We start from the raw sequence: 25,581 nt of genomic DNA, 5'->3' as shown, positions 1-25,581 counted from the left end.
AGGGTGGTTGGTTTTTGCTTCTTCCTGACACGACAGCAGAAAAGCCTCCCTTTTTTTGCTTCCCATTTCTGTGCTGGGTGCCATCTTTAATGATGATGTATGGGTGCCGTTCCCTGCAGCACAGCTGAGGAGGGGTCAAACATGTGACACCGCCAGCATGGTGTATCAACAAGCGAATTATAAACCGTGCCAATCCGAGTTAATGCAAAGCTGTAATCCTCTTTAACAAGAGATCAAATCAGTGCCATGAGTTACGTTCATTCTGTAATCTGATAAGAAATAGAGTCAGCCTCTAATAAAAGAGTAATGAGAGCCCTTAATGATGCTGTTAAAAGGAAGCACCAGTTAAAATACTGCTCTTGTTCCAACGGATTAGATCAATGTTGCATATTTGCCCAGTCTCGTTTCACCTGTCAGAACAGCCTGTCTTCTTGGGAGATAAGAGGGTTTGGGCCAAACATCTATATCTTTAAGGAACTCCTTTGTGCAAGTTTTCAAACTTCCAGCAGGGATATAATAATGTTGTTACGTGACTAGGACAGTATCATTATGAGAAACACTGTGACAAGCTGCTTGTTTTTTGAGAATATATGTATTATATCTACATGAAACACACACCCACATACCATACCCCACGACCCTCGGATAACTATACTAATAAAAATGCACAATATAAACAATCATACTAATCAAGGGCCCAATCCTGGAAATGTTTACTCTTGAGGGTAGCGCTTACTGCGGTGACTAGATCAGTTCCAGGATGGGGCCTGTTATCAACTTTGTGCGGTCACCCCTAACAAAAACCACAACTCATTTCCATACAGATAGGTAAGCTCCTCCAGGCCTGGATTTGTAACCTCTATTCATCTGTAAAGGGACAATTCCCTACCTTTTAGTGGGAACTTTCAGTGGGAGCTGGGTGCCTAACCACTTAGGGCCCTTGAAGGGGAAGAATGGCCCAGTGCTTATGGCACTAGCCTGGGATTTGGGAGGCCTGGGTTCAATTCCTTGCTCTGCCATGGACCTCCTGTGTGACCTTGGGCAAGTCACTTAGCCATTCTGTCTCTCTGTTTCCCATCTGTACAATGAGGATTTATAACACTTCCCTATTTTAAAGGGGTGTGGTGATGATACTACAGATAGGTGTACAAATCCCAATGTGAGGACACTATAAATAAATTTAAATCTTAAATCTAAATCTATACACACACGCATTCCCTAAAATAGCTATAAAATCACCTTTCCAATATATACTTTAAAATAATAGCAAAGGGGATATAAATATCGAAGGTTGGCGGCCAGCCGTGTACCATACATTACAACATAATATATGTGAATACGAGGTTAAACAGCTATGCCCATGGTTTGGGTGCACGAAAAAGTGGCAAGCTGAAGATTAATTGCCTGCACAAATTCTATTATTCCAAGCAGCAGCGAGAATAAGAAGGAACGTGGCAGTGATGTTGACAAAGCACTTTAAGAGGCTGTATTGTATTTGTACATTTCTTTTCTAAAATTCAGGATTTAAAACAATATTCCATCTCGCTCTGGTGTTTACCACTTAGGAGTCACTGCTTATCCCTTTCCTTGCATGCTGGCCAGCAAGAGACGAGGGGCTTGTCTACATGAACAATTAGCTCACGGCACGCTGGGGTGCGAATCTACCCTGTACTAGCCTGCCATGCACTGCCTGTCCACACAGACTCTGGTAACGTACATTAACAGCTTGTTAATGTGCTTTCATCTAATCCCATTTCAAAGAGGCAGGGTAGATTCACATCCCAGCCTGCTGAGAACTAAACATTTGTGCAGACAGGCACATGGTTATTTCTCTTCAAATGGATCTGTTCTTTGCCACTTTGTTCTTCAGCAAATTTGGCCAACAAGCACTGGGACCTGGATTCTTATTTACAGCAGGGTCTTTTTACACCATTCTAGATGGTCCCTTTACATGGCAAGTGGGTGTAAGCATTGTTCACATGTACATGTAAGCGTAAATCTGACATTTTAAGACCCTTTTACACTGTCAGAGTGGTGCCAAGTGGCCTGTGCATACATTTATCTATTTCAGGCCCTTATTACAGCCCCCACTCCTTAGCCCTCTAACCATTAATGCCTTCTTTAGGCTTAAAAACTTGTTTCTGGTTTAAACCTTTTCAGACTACAATATAGGGTGGTACAGGGTTTTATTTACTTTAGGGTCATGCCTCTGGACATCTGAGCAATTTAGTAATTCACACTTGCAAACAATAAAAATTACCTTTTACTACCTCGTGTTATCATTACTTTCCCATGTTCACGCACATAGGTGTCCTTCCCTTTTTAAATTCACCCACAGTTTAAATTGGATGCTACATTCCTCTCCTCCTCTGTTGTCTAACACTGCTGTGTGGTGCTAAAGATCTCTAGGGCATGTTTACTCTGCAAAAAAAAAAAAAAACACAAAAACCCACACCTCAGAAGTGAGTCTCAGAGCCCAGGACTACAGACCTGGGCTCACACTACAGCACTAAAAATAGCAAGCCAGTGGGACAGCCTGGAATAGAGCCCAGGTCTCCCTCCCAGTCCAGCACCCACTACTAGGCTACACTGCCTCTGTGCAGATTTTGGAAGTATAATCTTGCATGTTGTAGAAGCATGTGTAGGTAAGACCCAGCTAGAATCCAATGGCACATTTGCTGGAAAACCCACTCTGGTAACTGTCTGGGGGTAAAAAGAAAAGGAGGACTTGTGGCACCTTAGAGACTAACCAATTTATTTGAGCATAAGCTTTCGTGAGCTACAGCTCACTTCATCGGATGCATACTGTGGAAAGTGTAGAAGATCTTATTATATACACATAAATCATGAAAAAATACCTCCTCCCACCCCACTCTCCTGCTGGTAATAGCTTATCTAAAGCGATCAGTCTCCTTACAATGTGTATGATAATCAAGTTGGGCCATTTCCAGCACAAATCCAGGTTCTCTCACACACACCCCCCCACACACACACAAACTCACTCTCCTGCTGGTAACAGCTTATCCAAAGTGACCACTCTCCTTACATTGTGTATAATAATCAAGGTGGGCCATTTCCAGCACAAATCCAGGGTTTAACAAGAACATCTGGGGGGGGGGGGGGGGGCGGGGAGGGGTGTGGCGTAGGAAAAAACAAGGGGAAATAGGCTACCTTGCATAATGACTAAGCCACTCCCAGTCTCTATTCAAGCCCAAGTTAATTGTATCCAATTTGCAAATGAATTCCAATTCAGCAGTTTCTCGCTGGAGTCTGGATTTGAAGTTTTTTTGTTGTAAAATAGCGACTTTCATGTCTGTAATCGCGTGACCAGAGAGATTGAAGTGTTCTCCAACTGGTTTATGAATGTTATAATTCTTGACATCTGATTTGTGTCCATTTACTCTTTTACGTAGAGACTGTCCAGTTTGACCAATGTACATGGCAGAGGGGCATTGCTGGCACATGATGGCATATATCACATTGGTGGATGTGCAGGTGAACGAGCCTCTGATAGTGTGGCTGATGTTATTAGGCCCTGTGATGGTGTCCCCTAAATAGATATGTGGGCACAGTTGGCAACGGGCTTTGTTGCAAGGATAGGTTCCTGGGTTAGTGGTTCTGTTGTGTGGTATGTGGTTGCTGGTGAGTATTTGCTTCAGGTTGGGGGGCTGTCTGTAGGCAAGGACTGGCCTCTCTCCCAAGATTTGTGAGTGTGTTGGGTCATCCTTCAGGATAGATTGTAGATCCTTAATAATACTTTGGAGGGGTTTTAGTTGGGGGCTGAAGGTGACGGCTAGTGGCGTTCTGTTATTTTCTTTGTTAGGCCTGTCCTGTAGTAGGTGACTTCTGGGAACTCTAATGGCCCAACTTGATTATCATACACATTGTAAGGAGAGTGATCACTTTAGATAAGCTATTATCAGCAGGAGAGTGGGGTGGGAGGAGGTATTTTTTCATGCTTTATGTGTATATAATAGGATCTTCTACACTTTCCACAGTATGCATCCGATGAAGTGAGCTGTAGCTCACGAAAGCTTATGCTCAAATAAATTGGTTAGTCTCTAAGGTGCCACAAGTACTCCTTTTCTTTTTGCGAATACAGACTAACACGGCTGTTACTCTGAAACCTGTCTGGGGGTAACACACGGACAAGCGAGCTGGAACATTCTGTATGACTAGAAACCCAGCTGAGTAAATTCAATGCCATTAAAAAGTACACCGGGCCCAAAGCGGATGATAAACTTAATGACAGACATAACTTCACGCAGCCAGGCAATGAGCAGCAGCAGCTGCTGCCCCCATTCCTGCCAGAGAAAGAACCTGTAAAACATGCAAGCAATGTAATAACCTGCTATAAGTGGTGAAAGCCCCCAGGAGATGCTTTCAGTAAACCAAATGTCAAACACTCTCCCCCACCACAATGATAACATAGACAACATCCTGTTAGCTGCAATAGGTTCTTAGGGTCAGCTGGACCCCCCTGCAGTTTATTTGGGAGCCAAGGTGCCTCTCTGAAAAGTAGTGGGGGCGGGTGGTGGAGGGCAGCAGCCCAGTAAAGCGTGCTGCAGTTCAGACAGGCTGTTGCTGCTCCCTGAACTGCTCTGTTCTCCAGGCTGCTGCCGTGCATTTAGCATTGGCGTGCGCTCTGCGTGGGGTTTCAGCTTGCAGGCTGCTCTGTGCAACTTTTGGAACAAACACAACTGCTGTACTCTGACAAAGTGGTGGCAAGGTCACCTCAGGGCTGAGCCAACGTGCTATGACAATTCCCAGGTTCTTATAATCAGCCTTTTTATTTATACTTATACACACACACACACAGGTAAATTGAGGTGTCTTTCATTTTGTGTGCATGGGGGGCTGTGCATGATTAATCTATAGGAGAATATATATCACACACATAAAATGGAAAACACCCCCAACCTCATTTAAAATTCTCAGTGCATAAGTCACAGCCAGTCAACTGGAGATAATACTGGGACAGAGAAATATTAGAATCTAGCATATTATTATGCACAAGATGAGTACCAACTCTTACGGGTTTCTTTTCCTACCATGCCACCCACTAATTACGCTAAAACAAAATAAATAAATTAAGACATGGGTAGTGAGAGAAGCACATTACAAGAAAGGCAGAAGAGGCTAGTTTAGGGACATGTTTATGCTGAGGCTGGATTTTTGCAATCTAAAAGCAAGAGGTGCTTCTTTTCCCACGATTATAGAAACATGTGGATTTTAACATCTCCTGCCTGGTTCCCTTTTGGGCCACCCCAAAAAGCAAAGCCCCCAGTCCCAGCACGATAAGCATATCTTTGTTGGTAGCTGAAACAGTAGCAGACTGAAACACTAATGGTGGCCTTCATCAACAGAAGTCTATAAGTGCACCTGTCCATCCAAACCCACACGCGTACACGTCTCCCCCAGCCCACCAGTTCATGCATGAACCTCTTCTCACCTTGAGCTACTTCTCACAAACCCATAGGTGAATGCATTTTTAAAAGGTCATCAGAAAAAATGGAGAATGCAAAATAACCTGTGAAAAGGAAGTAGCCGGCATTGCCCCGTGACAAGGTGAGTAACTTCCTAATAAATAGTCACGAAAGGGAGAATTTGCTGCTGCAACCTCAGCCTTTCCCCTAGAGCCATTAATGACAATAGAGCTTAAAAGTGAAAATAAACCAAGCATCTACCCTTGTCTTTACAGAAAAGCCACGAAGATGGAAGAAGTGGCAGCCCAAGTTCTAGGGAAACAGCCCTCTTCAGGCATACAATGTGGATCGGCGAATGGCAACGTTCAGCCTGTCCCTCTAACGCATTCCCTTTTGTTGTAAGAGGTCAAGAGACTAACCAGGTTTTAGAATTTTTTTCCAGGCAGAATCGAGCAATGACAGAGCTTTGGCCAAAAGACTGTGATCTTTCCACTGTGCTGCAAGGCTTGTCAAGGACATCAGTGCCTGTGTTACTCCCAAGCTATGTCACTGCCGGGGTCCCTGCCAGGGCCACCCAGAACCTTGAGCAGCATAGAATGAAGCCGGTAAGCCTTTCTGGGCAAGGTAGCAAGGCATGAGTGTGTCACTCCCATGCTGCCAGCTGGCTGACAGCAAACCTGTCGGTGAAACTGAAGATGCCAATTATCATCTACAAAGCAAAAAAGGACCCGCGGCCCACCAACTATTCACCTACCACAAGGACCACTATTCCCTCTCTAAACCAACATAACCTGTCTGCCCCTGAAACATTCATGCTTAAACTTCAAGGGTGAGGCGTGAGGGAGATGGGAGCAGGAGGGTTTCACCCTGGGAACTCACTTCAGGCTGGCCACATCCAGAAAGCCTCGTGCAATGCATGACTCAGTTATGGTTTCGGAGGGCCAGGGAAGAACCTGAGACATGGAGATTTGAAACTCAACTGCTGCGCAGAGGCAGTAATTCTTTCTGGTCAGTACAGGGGACGCACATTGTTCTACACATTTCTTACCTGAAAACCTATTACCCAAAACTCTATTAGGTCTCCCATTGCGCATCACGTGCATAGAGAGAGCCTGCCTGTTTATCCAAACAGCCAGTCACACTGTTCAGAGAAATGGGGTCCTAATGTGTTCAAAACAGAGCAATATTAACTTCTGTACCAGTTACCACAAAGCAGCCTTTTCCAGGTCACTACTGGCACCTATTGACACCTCTAGGGACCCCTGACCACTACACATTACTCCCACAACTCTATCCAAAAGGATCCTGACTAGGAACCGCACACGCATGATTGCCATATTCCAGACAGATGGACGTACAATGGGCATCTCTCTAACTGTTAAGATCAAATGCCTGTGTGAGGAACCTGAAGAAAGGCATCTCTCAAGCAACATAAATACACCCATTGGAAAATTACGCCCACCTCCCTCCCACAAAAACACTTACCAGCAGTCAAGCTCATAGTTACACTGTTTTGTTTTGTTTTTCTTTACTAATTAATGTGCTAGGGCTTCTACAGCCTTGTATAGACATTTTTATTATTTAAATAGGAACAAACAATAGACATCATTTAGATCTTTTAAGTGAATTTCCTTCTTTTGGTACTATGTCTCGGTGTTAGCTGTACTGTAAATTTATATTATGTAAAACTCACAAGACTACAGTGTATAACTCTCCACTCCTGATGCAAAGGGACTGATTATTTTTCTAAACTGGGATTTCAGCCAATGGACAATGGGGAATTTGTCTATTTCCATAATCATGCTCCAAAATGAAGAGATTTTAAAATCTGGGGGATTTTTAAAGCAGGAATCATGGAGTCAGCATCAAGATTTATAGAAACTTCTCGTTTGGTTTTACAGTAATTACAGGAGTGAAAGCTCAGCTAGATTGCCTGTACAGATGTGGCCAAGACACCCAGGCTATGATGCCAGTGACAAATGGTTAACTGATAAGAAGAAATGGAGAGGGCGACAGACTGAAGAACAGGTCAATATCATGCTGTCATGAAGCCATTTGAGAACCATAATTAATCTATTACTCACCTGGCATCATCATTCATTGTACAGTGGTCAATAGGTGCCATGAAGCTCACCAGTTTGCTATGGACATGATACCTGAATAAGGCAGGAAATAAACAGATAGCACATTAGTAACTATTAAAGAAAAGGAAATGGCATTGCCTGCACTGAAATGTCCCAGTCTCTGAAATGGAAATGCTGGTTCCCTTGGTGGCTAATGCTTAATGAAACCCTATTTCGAGTCGGTAGATTTTCCACCCTTCCTAACGTTAACAAGAGGGGGAAAAAAGGTCACATGATAAATATGCCACACAGTGGACGAGCAATAATAAACAAATCACTTTTTGTCACAGCCAAAAGCGAAAACACTCCAGTGTCCTTGAGCAGTATACTTGCACCTGAGCTTTATTCCAAGACAGAAAACTCTGACGAATCAAAGACTCTGTGTGCAACTTCCTCCCCTAATAGTGTCTTAGTTACTCTTTAGTACTAGTGCCCAAACAAAAAGCCACTGGTGGGAGCAGGGTTAGATTACGAGAGGCTTTCCCACAATACCAGTCTCCCATCATTAATCATCATCTGCCATGGTAGGACCTAGAGGCTCCAGCCATGATTGAGGCTCCATTGTTCTAGCAGCTATATAAACATAGGAAGCCCCTCTCCTGGACAATTTACAATATAAAAAGACCAGACAGACAAAGACGTGGGCAGGGAACAACAGAGGCACAGAGAGGTGAAGGGATTTGCCCAAAGTCACACAGTGGCAGAGCTCCTGACTCCAAGTCCAGTTACTTGTCCGCTAGAACAAGCTGCCTCCCAGGGATACACTGCAACTGTGAGAGCCCAATCCCCAGTTTATTTTTCCCACTAGGTCAGAAACTTGCAGAAGCCTGTCCACTCCTCATGCTCTGGGAGCTCCTTAATAAAATCTAAACAGACTACAGAGGAACTCAGAACAGGCCAGTGATTTTACACCCTTAGTCTTTAGAGCAGGAGATTCCAACCCAGCAGCTTTCTATGTAAACTGTTCTGCTGGCTCCCTAAGTTTGAAACGCTTTACCCAAGTCATTCCTATTCTTACAACTTGATGAATAGCAGGCAAAAGGATTCACAAACCACCTTTCCACTTGGGCACCTTTACAGTCCTTTTTGTTCTCTTATCCAGGAACACTCCCTGGAGAGAGAGTTTTAGCTTGCATGAATATTGCAGAATGGCTCTTCATGAAAATAACCACATTCACCCTGGAACATGGACCTTTGTGCACAAACACGGGTCTTTGTCATTCCTCATAGAAGCAATCACCCTCTTATAATGGTGCAGAGTCACCCAATCAGGGAACAGAAATAATACCGTGACTTGGGGCAAACAAATGCTACCAACAACAAAAAGTCAATAGGATGAAATATGAAATAAGAGAACATATTTCACTCTATGGGTTCACTTAAGTGATATTAACAATTAATGCATTCATACAAATCACAGTATGTTCAGGGACAATTTGTGAATTGGAAAAAAGGGCTTAATCACGCTAATAAATTGTCCACCGTTAATTGTTTGCCCAGCTCTGCTTACTCTCACACTTTTAAAATGTGAGCTTCCAAAACCCCAGTCTATCAGATTTTAAGTATTAAATTACAGACACAGTGAGCCATCCCAAGTCACAGCTGAACAATTATTCCATGACAAGTAGAAATATAAAGCTCATAGATATCCACTCAGGAAGCGATATGGTCTAGCGGGTTAGAGAAGGGATTCGGGAGGCAAGACTCCCGAGTTCTTTTTCTGCCAAGACTAACTGTGTAACCTTAGGTAAGTCTCACCTCACCCTTTGGTACCTCAGTTTCCCCATCTGTGAACTGGGGATAGCAGTCATCTCCCACGCTGAAGTGCTAAGAGGCCAGGCGTGTCTAAACATGCTTAGAGAAATCTCGGTAGCCTTTTACACTTACACAGGGCCCTTCATCCAAACATCTTAAAGCACAGAAAGGAGCGGGAAGGCAGTATGATGATGATGGACTACAATGATAAGTGATAGCAATTAATACTTAGTGCTTACATAACATGTTTCGCACCCAGATCTCAAAGTGCTTTACAAAAGATAAGTGACATTTATCCATGTTCTGCAGAGGAGGAAATGGAAGTGCAGAGAGTCTTAGTGAATCACGCAAGTAAAGACACACACACACACACACACACAGTGACCCAGTGGCAGAACCAAAAATCGAACCCAGTCCGCCTGGTTCCTAGCCCTCTCCACTAGACCGCCCTGGAAAGATGATAGGATTTAATGGTACATTAATCACATACATCAGCAAATACATATTTTCTTCTCGTCTATATATTAATATTTTCCCCCTGGGTCAGTGCAACTCTTATTTAAAAAGGTAGCTAACATGTAACAAGCCACGGACACGGAGGGATTTCTGATCTCTCAGGAATTCCGAAGTGCACAGATCACACACAATGAGAGACTTGCCCCATTATTCCTAAAGGTTTATGAGTCTGACTCAGTTGTATGATGTTGTCAGTAGTTTTGACTGAATCATGAATATATCCAATTATGTGTGACGCTGACAGAATAGAATATTGATAGTCAATAATTACAGGCTTTTCAGGCCAACAAAGTAGCTCTTCCCTCTTTTAATAAATTATCTTATGACATCTATCTTAAAAATGGCTATGCCAGGCCTGACCCACACTGACTCCACTGACTTTCTATCAGATGCCATCTAAACTCGAGATTTATAGTTTACTCACAAAAGGATGGTTAATGTTGCAGATTTTTCAGGAAGCAGTGCAGCTTTCCAGCGTGCCTCCGTGCTACAAATCCCTCCTCCACTACAAATCATGTAGTCGCTCTGAACTCAGGAAGAGCAATGCACCTGCTCTGCAAAGGGGAACAAACCCCAGCTCCTCTACACACTTTCCATTCTCACCACACAACCTGGAAGAGTTTGCAAATGCAAACATTAGAAGGAAAAGGTCACAAAATTTAGGGCCAGATCTGCAAAAGAATTGAAGTGCCTAAAAATGCAGATAGGTGGCTAATGGGACTTACAAGAGCACCTAACCTGGATGGGCACCTAACTCCCATTGAAAGTTTATTAAAAGATATTACCTCCCTCACTTCATCTCTATTGAAAGTCTACCGCAATTAGCTGCCTAACGCAGGCATACGCACCTATCTGCGTCTTTAGGCAACTAAATACCTTTGTAAATCTAGCCTTAAAGGATTTAGAAGCACAAGTCCCATTCACTTTCATTGGGACTTGTGGCCCTCAATCTCTTAGGCATTTCTGAAAGTCTCTCCCTGGCATTTTTTTATGCCCAATGCAACATTCTTGTAAGGACTGATTTGAGCAATTCCCGCTCTGATTATAGCCAACTGATCACTAGTTCTAGAGTCATTAAGAGCTCCCTCCCCCATAACGGGCATGTCTCAGAGCAACATCTTCTACCTTGCCAGGACAAAACAAGTCTGGCAACACATTTCAGTGCCAAAACGGGGCAGTCAGGTTACAACTGGTGAGACAAGAGTTTCTTCTCTGTAGTTTGAAGAAGCTGCCACTCACCGGATTTTCCTTCCTTTGCTGGCTTTTCGGTCCACTTTCTTCTGTATTTTGCTTCGTAACTTCTGGATGGCCAGCCACTGCCTGGGGAATCCAAAGTGGTGGTTACGTATCATTGCTAGGGCTGTTTGATCAGGCCAGTTTTTAGGAAGAATCACAAGGTGACAATGGCAAAAACCATGGAAATGCAGTTTGAAAAGCTCAAATGCCCACAGCATTGTTCTTCGCCCAAAAGTTGGTGCCCTAAATAACTGTGGCACTGTCCTTCACCTGAGCCCTGTACAGGACCCTATCGCAAGCTAACGCTGCCCTAGTTTTCAATAGCACACACCAGTCTCCCCGTACTACGTACTGAAATACCCCTGAGGAGGAGTACATAGCTACAAACAGGAGAGCACAGGGAACATTAGAGCCTATGTGTAGATGACCATGGACTCTGGTAGATCTCAGGGGCTGAAGCCCCAGCCATTCTGGGGGAGACAGATAAGCTGTCCTGGTCTTGATGTAATGATTAATATTCAGTGGGAATTCACATCCCATGTGCAGGAAAAAGCGACAGCAGATACAATCTGGCCCTATGTTTTTATTCTTTCTTGGCTAATGATTTTTTTTTTTTTTAAAGAAAGAATCTTTAGAATTCAAAAGATTTTCTTCATCAAACAGAAATGCTAAGGCCAGTAAAAACCCTTAAAGGATTACTGCTCCCCCCCCAGCTATTACAATAAGTTGTATTTTGTATAAAGAAAGCACGCAGTAGAATAGATTGTTTACCTTTCTCCATTTATCATAAGCTACATATGTAGCTGGTTCTTTTAGTGGGGAGGGTTATACTAACTACATAAACGGATTTAACGTTATACAACAGTTCCATTTGAATGAGTTTCCTTCCAGGCTTTTGGAAAGCGTATATAAAATTATAAGCGAGTGTTTCTTTCCCACTACCTCTGACTATAATAACTGGCAAATCCCCCACCAAAACCACTGCCTAATGGTAAGTGCATTTCTTAATAAAAACAAACAAAAGGAAAGCAACAAGTGCTGCTTATTCCCCATCACTCTGTAGAAGGGAGGGTCCAATTCCTTACACAGAGCTTGCTCAAGTCAAAGAAGTTTCCATAGGGGGAAATAAACTGCTACTAGATACAAACATTTTTTTTAAAAAAAAAGAAACAAGCATCATCCTACCTGATTTATACAATGAAAACCCAACATCAGGGGAAAAAATCTAGCAAAATCCAATTACTGCAATCTTAATATAATCTTAATGACTGTAATCTATTTTATTGGAAAGTCAGATAAATGTACAATGTAATCACCACTTAAATGCAATTTTGGCTATGCCACGTTAAATTATAGTGAATAGCTTTCCATAATATTCCAGACATACACAAAATAAATTTGACCTACCGCACTAAAATTCAAGTCATATTTCACATGGACAAAGTTATTTCACCAACACAAAATTTCATAAAGCATTTTCCCTTCCTCTCCCCCTATACACACACATCCCCATATCACTTTTCAGTGGCGAATTCTATTCTATCATTTTCAGCTTTCCTTTCCTTTTATGCTTTTCTAAATTATGGCCTGTGGCTATTTAAATGTATACTGTTCATTAAGTAGTTTTTGGAATGTTCTGTATTTTCTAGCCACAGAATTAGAGTGAGAAATAAGAGCTTCCCGCAAAGCATACATTTTATTTTTGGCATCCAGGAAACATTCCTGTATGCTGTTTTAATTGTACTGTACCTTTTCTCTCTCTCTTTTTTTTTTAAACAGCAGGGCAAGTGCATACAAGGGAACCCCACACTATACAGCAGGTTTGATTCTTTATATGATGACAAATCACAGTTCATAATCTGATCCCAAATTTCACCAGTGAGCTGTCGCTTCATCTAGAGCACATTTGTCAGGGTACATCAAGACTCTTTTCCCCAAACTTGGGGTAGACAGGAAAAGCAAGTCTTGAAAGCGAGAAAGAGTGCAGGGGGCTTTGAAAAGAAATAAGCCTGGCTGCAAAAGAGTAATAATGCTTTCAGGCATCATCTTTAAGCCATTACTTATTATTAGGGTGATTTATCAGTTTTATTTATTTATAACCATTCCTCTAGGTGCTGCACCAACAGCTGAATTCAATAGTTCCGAAGTTTGTTACAAGACTTGTTACAAGCTCAGTACAAGAGCTGCTGCTCTTACCTAACATCCCAGCAACATTTCTCAGTCCAGCATAACCCAGCCTCCTCCTCTCCCTCCCCCCCCCCATCAAGCCCCCTTACCTCTCCAAGTTTGGCAAACCAGTGGGGCCTTGTAACATGAAGGCCAGCAAATACAAGTTCTGGCAATGTGGTCCAGAGCCACAGAGTCCTCACTGGGAATACCCTGCCTAGCTGATATTATGCCATTGCTTTTAACCAATCATCTTGTTATAACACCCAACTGCTCTCCATGAGATCAGTGGCAAAACCACACTGTAACACTGCATCCCATATTCTTCATAGTGTTATTATTACATGACACGATTATGGCATAATTATGATGCATTTTGTACAAGATAAGTCATGTGAGGTGTCATTGGAAAAGTTATGATTTACTGAATAGGATTATCCTATTTGTATGCATGTATCATTTTTGTTTCTGAAGTTATGAATATGGACTATGTATTTCAAATGTAGTTACGCCTGAGTGATGCCCACTAGGCAAGATGCTTTCAGTCTAGATTGTGGGTGGGGAAGGGCCTATTCAGGGCAATGAGCCATTAGGGAAAACAACAGGTCTTAGGAGAAATTTATCCATCACCTGGTGAGCCTTCCTGAGAAGGCTCCAGATGGCCTGTAAGTAATGGCCGCTATGACTCAGCAAGGTGTGCCAGGGCCTGTGACGAGGCCACATGACTCTGGACTCCATCTTGGGATGTCAGTGTTTTTCCACAAACTGAGGTTTGGGACAAAGGGTTCCCGCCATATGCTAAAGCTATATAAGGCAGGGAGTGACATCATTGGTGGTTCTTCACTCCCACAAAAGACAACTCCTGGAAACAGCTGAGGAACAAAGACTCAATTATGGGAAGTGCTGGACCCAGGCAGAAGGGATTTCTAGCCTGTATATGAAACAAGCTGCAAAGCAAGTGTAGATGGTGCCTTAAGAATCTGCAGCCTGCTTGTATCATCAGCTAGGGTGAGAATTTGCTAATTCATATCCTATCTTTCTAGTATCTTAGACTTAGTTGGCGTTTTTGTTTATTTACTAGGTAATCTGCTTTGATCTGTTTGCTATCGCTTATAATAACTTAAAATCTATCTTGTGTAGTTAATAAACTTGTTTTTGCTTTATCTAAACCAATGAGTTGGAGTGAAATGCATGAGAAATTGTAGCTCTGGGGGCAAAGGCTGTTGCATATTGCTCTCCACACTGAGGAGTGGGGGGTGAACTCTATGAGCTTGTGCTGTACAGTTCCCTGTGCAGTGCAAGATAGTATAATTTTGGGTTTATGCTCCGGGTGGTGGGGGGGGGTGCCTGGGGAGCTGAGAGTTACCTTGGCTTTAGCCTTTCTACTGTTGGTTCGTGAAGTGGCTAGTCAAAGAGCCTGCATGTAACTGCAGCTGGGTGTGTCCCTACCTGTGTGAATGCTGGTGAAAGTTTAGAACTGGAAGTGGGTCTGCAGCTTTTCACAACAGCACAGTGAGAGAGGGAGCCCAGGCTGGCGGTTCAGAGGGCTCAGTGGTACCCCAGTTCCAGGTGGCACCCCAGGGGGAACCCGTCACACATAAAGAAGCAGGATTGGGAACTTTTGGGAAGTTTTACACCCATGGAATCTAAGTGGCTGTAGGGTGAAGCTAGTTAACACAGAATATAGACAGCTACAGCTCATCACTTACCTGCCCATGGCCACCTGATCGTTGGGGTCCAGTGAACTGGTTTTCCGTTCTATAAGTTCTCGAAGGAGCTGGAGGAGGGAAGAGAATGACCAAATGTAAAAGCACATTAAACACAGGTCAGCACTGAGTTTGAGATTTTCAAAGGAGCCTCAGGAATTTAGGTAGAATTTGTGCGTCTCGCTGCCTTAATTATTATTATTATTATTATTTTTTTTTTTTTTTTGAGAAACCCTGTCCACATACCAAAGGCATTACTGTTTTCTTAGCCCCAGCTAGCTTTACAAGACAGCAGGAATTTTGAGTGACATGGCAAGGATGCCTCTGAAAAAAGTACAATCGATAAAACAAAACCCAGTGGCAAAAGAGCAGGTGAATTCATGTTAACCCCTTCTTTAGAAAAGAAAAAAAACCCATGACTGGAGCACATAACTGAAGGCCATTAGGAAGACTTATTGTGCTACAGTTAATTTCAGATGGATCAATGACTAGTGCAGCATTCCCTTCATCATTTTATGATTAGTTTAGCCCGACCCATCTGTATCAGCTGAGAAGGTCAGGCAGCTATAGAGGGGAAGGATGCTGTAGCACACTGGATCAAACGTTAGTCTCCCACCAATGGGACGAAGAACTGATGATCTTACGTCTAAATGGGTGGGATGGTGGTGGATCAGCCAGCGCTGGGCAGTAACTGAAAATGAAAAGCCATCCTTGAGAATTCAGCACCATTTCTTAGGGGAGCTTAAAGAGTGAAGTAGGCACTCTCATAATACAAACAGTGTAGTCCTAGGTGGTGTACAAAGGTGCAGCTCATGGGAGCACAGGAACTGTCATACAAAATAAGACCTATAGTGTGTAGGGTAACCTGTCGGTCAGTTTCAGATGCTTCAGAGGAGTGAGTGTTTATTTGCCCCTTATACTAGGTAAATATGTAAAAAATGCCCAAGACAGGAAGTTTACTTCTACCTGCACATACCCCATTTTTATTTCATCTAATCCCGTTACAAGTATTGTCTTGAACGGAACTGCACCCACTTCGACAACTTGGTCCAATATGACAAGCAACTTCTCTCAGACTCCACTTTCCTCTATGAGACCAGTGTATTGCAACATCTGGCTACGCAATGCCTCCTATCATTTACAATGAGCAGTGATCTCGGAGGGGGTCCCACTGTCTGAACTGAAAGCATGATACTGAGTGGCTTTTGGCAGTTAAAAAAAAAGGGGGGGGTGGAACTGCAGAAAAAGTGGTGATTCTACAATGGAATGATACGCTCAGATCCTTCCAAGCGCCTTAGCTAGAAAGAAGCCTTACAAATGGAATATGGCCTCTCTTCCCTCAACAGAGCAGACAGGGTGAATGGCTGAGGTAGCACTCCACTGACCTGCAGGTTCTTTGGTCTCTGGGAGGCACAAAAGAGGCTGAATTTTCAGAGGCTGTGGGGAATTACGTACACTGCTTCCATTAACAGTGGGTGTTTTGAGGGCTATATTTCAGGGGCTGCACTGATACCTCTGCCCCGTAATCCCACTTGCCTCTCCTAGCATTTAAAAAAAAAAAAAACACTACACAAAATAAGAGTCACACCGGTAAGGCAATCACGTTTGCTCTGAGGAGCAGCAAGGCAGAATGCTTTACAGCCGGCGTCCAGATGCTAAAACAGACCTTCCTATTTCCTTTCCAAGTTCTGGGGAAAAGGTTGGGTTTTATCTGTGCACCTTCCTCAGTCAGTAGGGTGTCGCATGCAGCCTTCTGGGATACCTGACCAATGTCTGTTTAACACCACGAGCTAGATATTATATGCTGTATAGCTTGCGTACAGAACAAAAATAAATACAACATGACTTCCCAAGTTGCAGACTTCCCAAAATGTCACTGTTTCATTCATGGTGACAGAGTTCCTGTTGTGAACCTACAAATTTACTCTAATTTGCACTTAACCGTAAAAAGTATGTGAAGGTTCATAAGATGTCACAATAACCTATAACAAATATGGATGGGAAAAGGAGACAGACTGTCAACAAAAGGGCCTACTGAGATGGTTCAAGGACTATGTTAAAATCATGCTTGGTTAAAAACAGAAGATGTGGAACCAGAAATTAACGAATCAAAATTGGAGTGTCAGATATTAGGCCCAATTGATGGACAAAATAATGAGGGGATGAGCTATTCTACCCATCGCTCTCTTTTTGGGTTCATAAAGGAGGACACTTTGGGGGGGAAATAGAAAGAACAGATGGAAACTACTGATGCAAGCTTTACCATCCTGTCTGTCACCCCCACTGTCTACTGGGACCTTGGACCATCTTTGTCCTCATCCTGAGGGACACCCTGACCAGTTTGGCCGAAGAGAGGTATCAAGATGACATCACCACCCCTACCAGCTCCAAGAGAATCCCCAACACCACCTGAAATGAAATGGGATCAGACTTTAACAACAGCTGCAGCTCATCTCAACTAACGTCTTCTTTTTTCCCCAAAAGGACAGATATCACCATCTTTGAAACCATCTAAGAGACTGTCAGACAAGAGGGGGGGGGTTCCTTCTAAAACTCTCTCCAGTTAACGGGAAAGGAAACAAGAAATGTTAAAATGAAAGTCTTAATCAACACTTAACCTTCCAAATGCTTTAACTCTTTTAGTTCTTTTCTGTATTTTTAATAAAAAGCTGAAAGGATTTTTACTGGTGTTTGCACCACGGTACTAAACAGGCTGAGGTTTCTGTATACCAAACCCCAAACCTTGTTTAACACTGTTTAATGATGGACAGCGACTGGCTTATGTTAACAGCTCTGTCCCATATATTCCATCTAAATTAATACAACAGGCTGCATCTCAAATGGCATTTGAAACTCAAAAGAAACTGAAGAATCAGTCTTTTTGTCTTTCACAAAGATGTCTAAGGAGGGCTTCCCCCGCCTTGTACCTCTGCACAACAGGCACAGCTGGAGTCCAGTGGCTAATTGAGGTACCATAACAATCAACAGAAAGATTTCCATTCATTTCAATCACTGCCCCCCAAATGTACACTCCCCTCCACATCCAAACGCTGCAATTTACAACAGCCTGCCTTAGACTCTGCTTCCAATCACCTCTGCACAGCTGTGACATTAAAAGATGTCCTCAAGTATTGCTCTATGTAAGAAACTAATGCACTATGGGGATTCCAACAGTATGAGCAAATCACTGAAATAAGCAGGTGAAAATCACCCCCTCTTCCCCCCCCCCCAAAAAGTGATCTAAATAGACTTGGCATTCTTTGATTTTTTTATATATATATATATAATTTTGATGGATAATAATGTATGTTTATTTTTAGCATTTTTGATTATTTAAATTTGAACAGTTGTGGAAAATTATGGAGGGTAGTCAGACATCATTTAATGACAGCAGATATAGAGATTCAAAAAGTTAAAGCTTGATAACCATTAAAACACAAATTTGTCAACTTCACATGTCAAAATATACAAAGCAAATAGTCTTAAATCAAATTCTAAAGTTCTCAAGCAGCATTTTTCTTACTTTGGCCATCTGTGAATTTCTATTTTCATCGATGGAAATATTTCTGTATCAGTTTGTATGTATACAGTGAAATTAATGTTTACCAACATTTACCAATAAATATCTCCTGAGGGTTTTTTTTCTTTTAAATAAAGTAGAGACTTAAACAACAAAAGGAAGCTTTGTACCCCCACCTTCAAAAGTCACACATTTTATTGCGAAAGAGAAAAGGCAACTCAAGCTCAATTAAGAACACCTCCCGTGATGTTTTTTCATTTGCTTATATTGGGAGATTATTTCCACAGCAATTACACTTAAAAATGCAGGGACCAGAGGCCACTGGTTTATTATCACTAGAAAACAGCAAGCTATTTCTCTGCCCCGTTTATCTGATTGATTCCCAACATCTTTCTGGCACACAATCTATCAGTTTATCTCTCCCACTTCATCACAGTCACTTCTGGCAGCTAAATACAAGATCCAAATCCAGTGTTACACAGACATACGACACAGTAAACCTGTGTAACTCTGCTTCTCTGTAAACGGCTGCCCTTAAGGCTAAGCAAAAATGGGATCTTGGTTTCCAGTCAATATTCTGTCAGAAGCAAGGTGGGAGGGAGAGTTTTAAAAACAGGAAGAAATGGTGTGGCTACGTTCCAGTGGTTTCTTCCTATTCCAGCAACGGTATGTTCACCATCCACACTTATCTTGGTTCTTTGACACAAGTGCATAGGGAAAGCTATAGGGTAGTGCTGGCAGAGATTGGGATACTGCAGCCCAGTAATGCAATCAGCAGCTTTGAAGAATAAAAGGCAGTTTTCCTGTTCCGTCCCTTCTCCACTTACTACTATGAAAATTCACGATTCCTTCCTCACATACAGTATCCACTTACCCACAGCCTGGAAAATGCTTATATGGACATTGTCCTTTCCAGCACACAGAAGTACAAATAACTGCAACGCCATACAACTGGGGAGCAACATAGACGAGTGGATAAAGTATGGGGAGCGAGTTACGCAACCTGGGTTCTAGTCCCAACTCTGACACCAACTCACTGTACAACCTTGGGAAAGTCACCTAACCTCTTTGTGGCTCAGGTTTCCCCATATGCAAACAGGGAATATCGATCATAAATACATCACAAGGGCACTGTTTAAGACAACCTTAGTTTGTATTGCAGGGAACTGGCCCTTGGGGGATGATTTATCCTGACAGTGAGAGAAGAGAATTGCAAAAGCCTTCTTATGCACATTAACAGTACCCACCCCTAAAACACTATACGAAATATGCAATTATGTAAATACACACATCTACTTTATAATATCTTTTCTACACATTCCCCATATTTATTTTTTTTACTCCAAATGCTTGAGGAACAGCTCCCAGCAGCACAGACAAGCAGTGGTACAAACTAGTGAGTTATTTTAGGTTAATCAACTACTGCAGGTGTAACCTATTTCACTGTAAAATCATCTACATTCTATAGGGGTCCCATCATTACCCATTCATGATGATACTGTCCCTTGAGAGTATCATACTGGATTAAAACACTGGTCCAACCTAGCTCAGTATCCTGGCTAGAACACTGCCAGAAGCAAGTGGTGGGGTAAGAATCCCCAAGATGAACATCTTTGATAAATTACAGACCCTCACTGTAGTTAGAACACGTCAAGTACACGCGAGTACATGTGTGACTGCATTGTGGATATCCTAAGAGCATCAAGGTAAGAAAGGCAAGCAATTTATGGTAGAAGCTTTGAAAGCGTTGACAGGATCCCATCAATCGGATTCATGAGACACACACACACAATATATATTCTATTCATTACCTGCCCAATGTGCATGCTAACTTCTAAATTACTTATTATTTAAACTTGCACTGAGCTCTGAATACATCTGTGGAGACGCCTTTGTTCCAAATTAGGATCCTAAAAGGCATGTTTACATATGAACACAAGCTCTTGGAGGATAAATACACGTGTCACTACGTTGACGAATCTCAGGCAGGAAGAGTTTCCGAAACATCAGAAATCCAAGGTCTATTTAGAACGGACTCCACTAGTCAAAACTTTAACTACAAATGCCTTGCCTCTAAAGTATTTACGTTTTCATTACAAATGCTAACTTGCAGAAGGCTGTCTGCATCCCGGTACATGGTACATAAACACAAGGCGATAGTCCAATTATCTATCAACACATCTTCCGCAATGGTTCCGTCATTGTTTGATTGCTAATATGCATAAGAAAAAAATAGTTCCCGAAGTTGCCATATCTCTATGCTCTACTGCAGCGGTTCTCAAACTGTGGGTTGGGACCCCGAAGCGGGTCGCAACCACATTTTAATGGAGTTGCCAGGGCTGGCTTAGACTTGCTGGGGCCTGGGGCCAAAACCCGAGACCCTCTACCCAGGGCCGGAGCCAAAGCCCAAGGTCTTCAGCTCTAGGTGGCAGGGCTCAGGTTACAGGCCCCCTGCCTAGGGCTGAAGCCCCCCCCACACACACACACACACACACACCCTGGGGCAGCGGGGCTTGGGCGGGCTCAGGCTTCGGTCCCTCCTCCTGGGGTCAGTAATTTTTGTTCTCAGAAGCGGGTCGCGAAACAATGACGTTTGAGAACGCCGGCTCTACTGTGTTGCTTTGCTAAAAGGTACAGTGCCAACCCTCAGACATCCATCTGGACTCTCTATGTTTGCACTGAACCTACGCAATCTCAAGAGGGAAATGTCTTCCTGAATCTAGAATGGATTAACGGCACCACTGTGACCACAGTGTATCTAATCAACATTCACTCCAGACTGCATTACTGCAGGGCACTCTATAAGGAGCTTCTGTGGCACAGAACACCGTTGCTTGCCTCCTAACTGGGATGGGTGACTGTGAGTATGTATCATTCCTATGCAACCCCTTGCACTAGCTACCCCTTTGCTTCAGGGTGCAGTACAAGGCAGTAGATACAATCTATACATCTCTGAGCGGTCTAGGACCTGAATATCTGAGGAGGTGCCTTTGTCATGACAGGCAAGATCAGCTGGATTACTTCTGCTGTCATATACTGAGTTAAACTCAAAACCTGTGCAGCAAGACATCTGCAGCAGAGGGAACCCTTCCCTCTGGTGGCTCACCAAATCCAGAGTTTGGTGGCTAAAAGGTGCAGCTGCAGCTACCCCCAAGATAGACAGCACGAGGTGCAGTTGTTCCTGCAGGCTTTTAATGGAATTTTTGGCATGGTGGTGAGTGAGATGGATCCCTCCATCGGAGCTCTGGCCACAGATGCTCGGTAGACAGGACCGCTAACGTGCTGCAGTGTGAGCATCGAGGACAAGAGAATCTGCACTCTGCAGCAGTTAGGACACTGGTCACGGGGGTGTGGCTCTTCCATAAATTAACTGCATAAGGGCACTTGCTGTCAGAGTAAAGCGGACATCTTTTTATCCCTTTGGGGTCTATTATTCTGCACTACAGAGAATCCCTCTCATTAGTGTTAACAAGGGAAAGTTGCATGCAACAACAGGAGGAGACTAAAGCTTGTAAACTGGAGCAGCACCCATGAGCCAACAGGTCCATAAGCAGTTCAGCCGTCAGTCAAGAAAGACCTGTTTTCTTCACCTGGGAACCGAAGGTGAAATGTTCTTTCAGTGCAGGGCAACTGCAAGATTCAAGAGGTTGTGGGGGTAGAAAGGAGGGGAAGGGGGAAAAAATCAGGGACAGGAGAGAAATTAGGAAATGGAAATAAAAACCACGAAGCATCTTATTACATCTAAATAGTGTGAGTCTTAAAGCCGAAGTTATAAATCATGCTAACAATGGTGACTAAAATCAAAGTGGATGTAGCCAGAGGCTACCACTGAAAAAGTCAGCGTAGACCTGCCTGGCTGCCTCTGGTCTTTAAGGATTTGATTAGTTTTTCCACTTTCTAGTTCACAGTCTTGCATTCAGCCCATGCTCCAGAGCCAGGTAGGGCTCAGGATACACAATGAATGATCAATTCATTTACTGAATAAAGTAACACTATTTTTTCAGCACAAGACCTAAAACACTTCCAAAGCCGTAATATTTCATTAAGCCTGGTGATTCCAGCTAAAATTTATTAGTCAAAACAGAAAACTCTCATCAGACCCCATATATTCCATTAGGAGTGATCTATGGTGTCTCCCAATGTCTAATTATTAACTAGGAAGTGTAAGTAAATCACTATCAGCATTAAGCCCTGATGTGTGAAGACAGAATTGGAGTTAAGCAGTATCAGCAGTAAAAGGCTTTGATTTGAATAATTTGTTTTTATCCACCCACCACCACCTCCCAACTCATTCTCCCCTTAGCAAGGGAACAAAACTGTCCTTTTAAATGACCACCACAAAGTTCCATTCGTCAGTAAGAGCAATAGTGCTGCAGCCCGCCTAAATGCCCCCCGCCTGTCCCAAAACAGCAGCAATCTGGAGGCCAGACGCACATTTTCTAGCTATGAAGGAGTGGAATAAAGTCATCCACATGAACGTTATTTGCTTTTGCTGCCAGGTGGTGACCTTTACTGTGGTCAATGGCTAAATCTGTGCACGTTAGCATTCAGGTTTGGTCTACACTACACATTTAGGCCAACATAAGGCAGTTTACGTTGACCTAACTATGTCAGTGCACACCCTACAGCCATGTCCCACCGATGTAAGTGCCCTACTACACCAACATAATAATGCTACCTTCACGAGAGGCGTAGGGCTTATGTCCATGTAGTTAGGGCGATACAGTGTCTGTGTAGGTAGACACTGTGTTACTTACCTCAGCTATTAGCGGTCTTCTCAATTTCACGAGCCCTGAAATTGACAAGAAAGCCGGGCAGCTAGAGCCCAGCTGCCCCGGGCTCCCCACTCCCAGCCGAGCTGCTGCCTGGAGGCTCCCCACTCGGGAAGCCAAGAATCTCAAGCAGCTGCACCCCTTACACACACGTTCCCAGCTGGGAGTGGGTAGCCCGGGGTGGGGGGGCGGCAACTAGGCTCTGGGTGGGGAGCTACGCAGAGCTCAGAGTCCTGGATCTCAGAACCCCACCCAGGTCAACTTAGGGTTGTAGTACAGACATACCCTTAGTAAAACTTCACATTAAGACCGTGTTTTTCATCCAAGCGTGTACCGCAAAGCAGTTGAAAGCCTTAATTGAAATTAGTAACACCCCTCCCCCGCATGAGCCATTACGTGCCCTCTGGGTAAATATAGGCACAGAGAGGTCATGTGATTTGTCAAGGTTGATCTCAAGAGTTGGCGGAACAGAACACAGAATTCTTCACCACGCTTCCACAAACCTGAAAACGTATCAGAATATAAGAGATCCTGAAATCCACAATTGCTTACAAAAATAGATAACCGAAATTTGCACAGAAAAAAAAAATTAAAGGTGAAATTTTCAAAAGCAGCCAGCGTTCGCCTTGCTCTGCTCTCACCCAAGTCAATGTTAAAATTTCCACTGACGGCAGTGAGAGCAGTTGGGCCACCACCGAGAGCTTTCGAAAGAGTCGCCCTTAAAACACAATGGAGAAAAATGTTATCCTGGTTAAGGAGATACACATAAAAGATCCTGTGCCAGAAGCACAGGGATTTAGAAAACACCATTAGGAGATTATTCAAGGACAATTGTGGCTCATGACTGAGCTTTCCCGCACACAGAATGTAGGACTGTCTATCAAAACTAGCTTTGTTTCTAATGATGTCCTTTGTAGTCACTTTTGAGCATTATGCTACTGCATTTAACTGTGATTGTAATCAGGATTTTTTTTTTTTTTAAATCCACCTATGTCTTACCTGATGTTTAATAGGTAGCTAAAAGAAGGTGCTGCCATATTATCCGATAGGAACCAGTTTGGTTTATGTTGCTTGTTATCATTTGAAACATGATTGGGATTTTAAAGAAGTTATTTTGTCTCCATGGCAATTGAAAACCTTTGTAAAATTAACAAAGGCACAGCGGGCATGCTTGTTATAAAATAACTGGGGCTTCAGACTGCTCTCCATCAAAGCCACCTGTTGTGTGCGTAAGTTGTTGTACCATCACCTTTCAATTCAATGAGCCTTGTATACCTAGAGGTGCAGCATGGTATTTCAATGTGGTTACTGTACTGGTTACTTTAAGGTGAAAGTTACCGTCAGTCAGGTTAGTTTCTATGCACTAGTAATATCAAACAGGAGGTCTGCCAGCCAGTTAACACTCAACTAATACAAGGGTTAACTACACAGGACAATATAAGAAGCAGCATTTCACACCATGTTCACTGTTCTTAGTACAATTGTAAGTGGGAGACTTTTGATCAAATACTCAGAAATTAGAAACAACTCCAACAAGCTGTACACACCCAAACCATGAGAAACTCTACACTGGGACTTGGCAGCAAAGACTCACCTTTCATCAAAAACGTTGTCACTCCCCAGCCTAAGCAAGACCAAATCTAGCAGCAGATTATAGACTTTTTCAGAGGTCTTGATCTCATTTAAATTTAACCAGCTGCCCATGTATTTGTTAGTGGAGATTAAGCAGTTTTAACCAATCTTTTTAAAGTTCCACTCTCTGTGTATCACTTTTGTTTTAACACAAAATCCTTCCAACAGCTTAAGAACTCCTTTTCTCCCTATCCCACAGGGCCACAATACCACCTACTACACTGGAAAAGCTTTTTGTGTTTTGTTTGTTTTTAATCAAATCAGGTAGAAAAGGGAAAGTCCTGTTCAGTTTCTCTTCCAAGTTAAGTAGTAATAATACGGACACGCACAGCTCATCCTCTTGCCTGCTAAGATTACATCAGAAAAAAGATGGAACAACATCCGGGAAAGGAGTTACTCCTGCTCTGAACTGAAAATCGACAAACGTATGATAAATTACAGCATCTGATCTGAAAACTTCATGATCTAGATTTTTTTCCCCTTCATTCTTTGGAAGAACATCGTAGAGATGAAAATCGTATTTATTTTTCCTTTATCTGTGCTACAAATACCACCCACAATTATTAAAAACTGCATAAATGGTGGAAGATTAACATCTATTTTAAGGTTCTTTTAGTTTACTTTTTGCACTTCACTCTACTTGGACAGAAAAACTGGTCAAGCTCCCATGCACTAGGCTCTTTGAGTTTTTAACAGCGATGGGAAAATTTTAGACCCATTGATAACTAT

At 42.9% G+C, this 25,581-nt stretch overlaps 1 protein-coding gene across 4 annotated transcripts in view; it reads right to left on the bottom strand.

The window, feature by feature from the left end:
- Nucleotides 1-25,581, bottom strand: part of AATF (apoptosis antagonizing transcription factor) — an 83,766-nt gene that overhangs the window by 16,668 nt on the left and 41,517 nt on the right. For 2 of the 4 annotated variants that reach the window (XM_073316095.1, XM_073316094.1), the window contains exons 9-11: nucleotides 14,932-14,999; nucleotides 11,060-11,140; nucleotides 7,511-7,582 (exon numbers count right to left, since the gene is read on the bottom strand). In XM_073316095.1, the coding sequence (XP_073172196.1) occupies nucleotides 7,511-7,582; nucleotides 11,060-11,140; nucleotides 14,932-14,999 (221 nt within the window). Of the gene's footprint in view, nucleotides 1-7,510; nucleotides 7,583-9,797; nucleotides 10,432-11,059; nucleotides 11,141-14,931; nucleotides 15,000-25,581 lie in introns of those variants that run through there. The other 2 variants (XM_073316096.1, XM_073316097.1) reach the window with 2 other exon arrangements.

The sequence above is a fragment of the Lepidochelys kempii genome, chromosome 17 (genome assembly GCF_965140265.1).
Source record: "Lepidochelys kempii isolate rLepKem1 chromosome 17, rLepKem1.hap2, whole genome shotgun sequence".
Classification (NCBI taxonomy): Eukaryota; Metazoa; Chordata; order Testudines; family Cheloniidae; genus Lepidochelys; species Lepidochelys kempii.
This window is presented reverse-complemented; position numbering and strand designations above follow the sequence as displayed.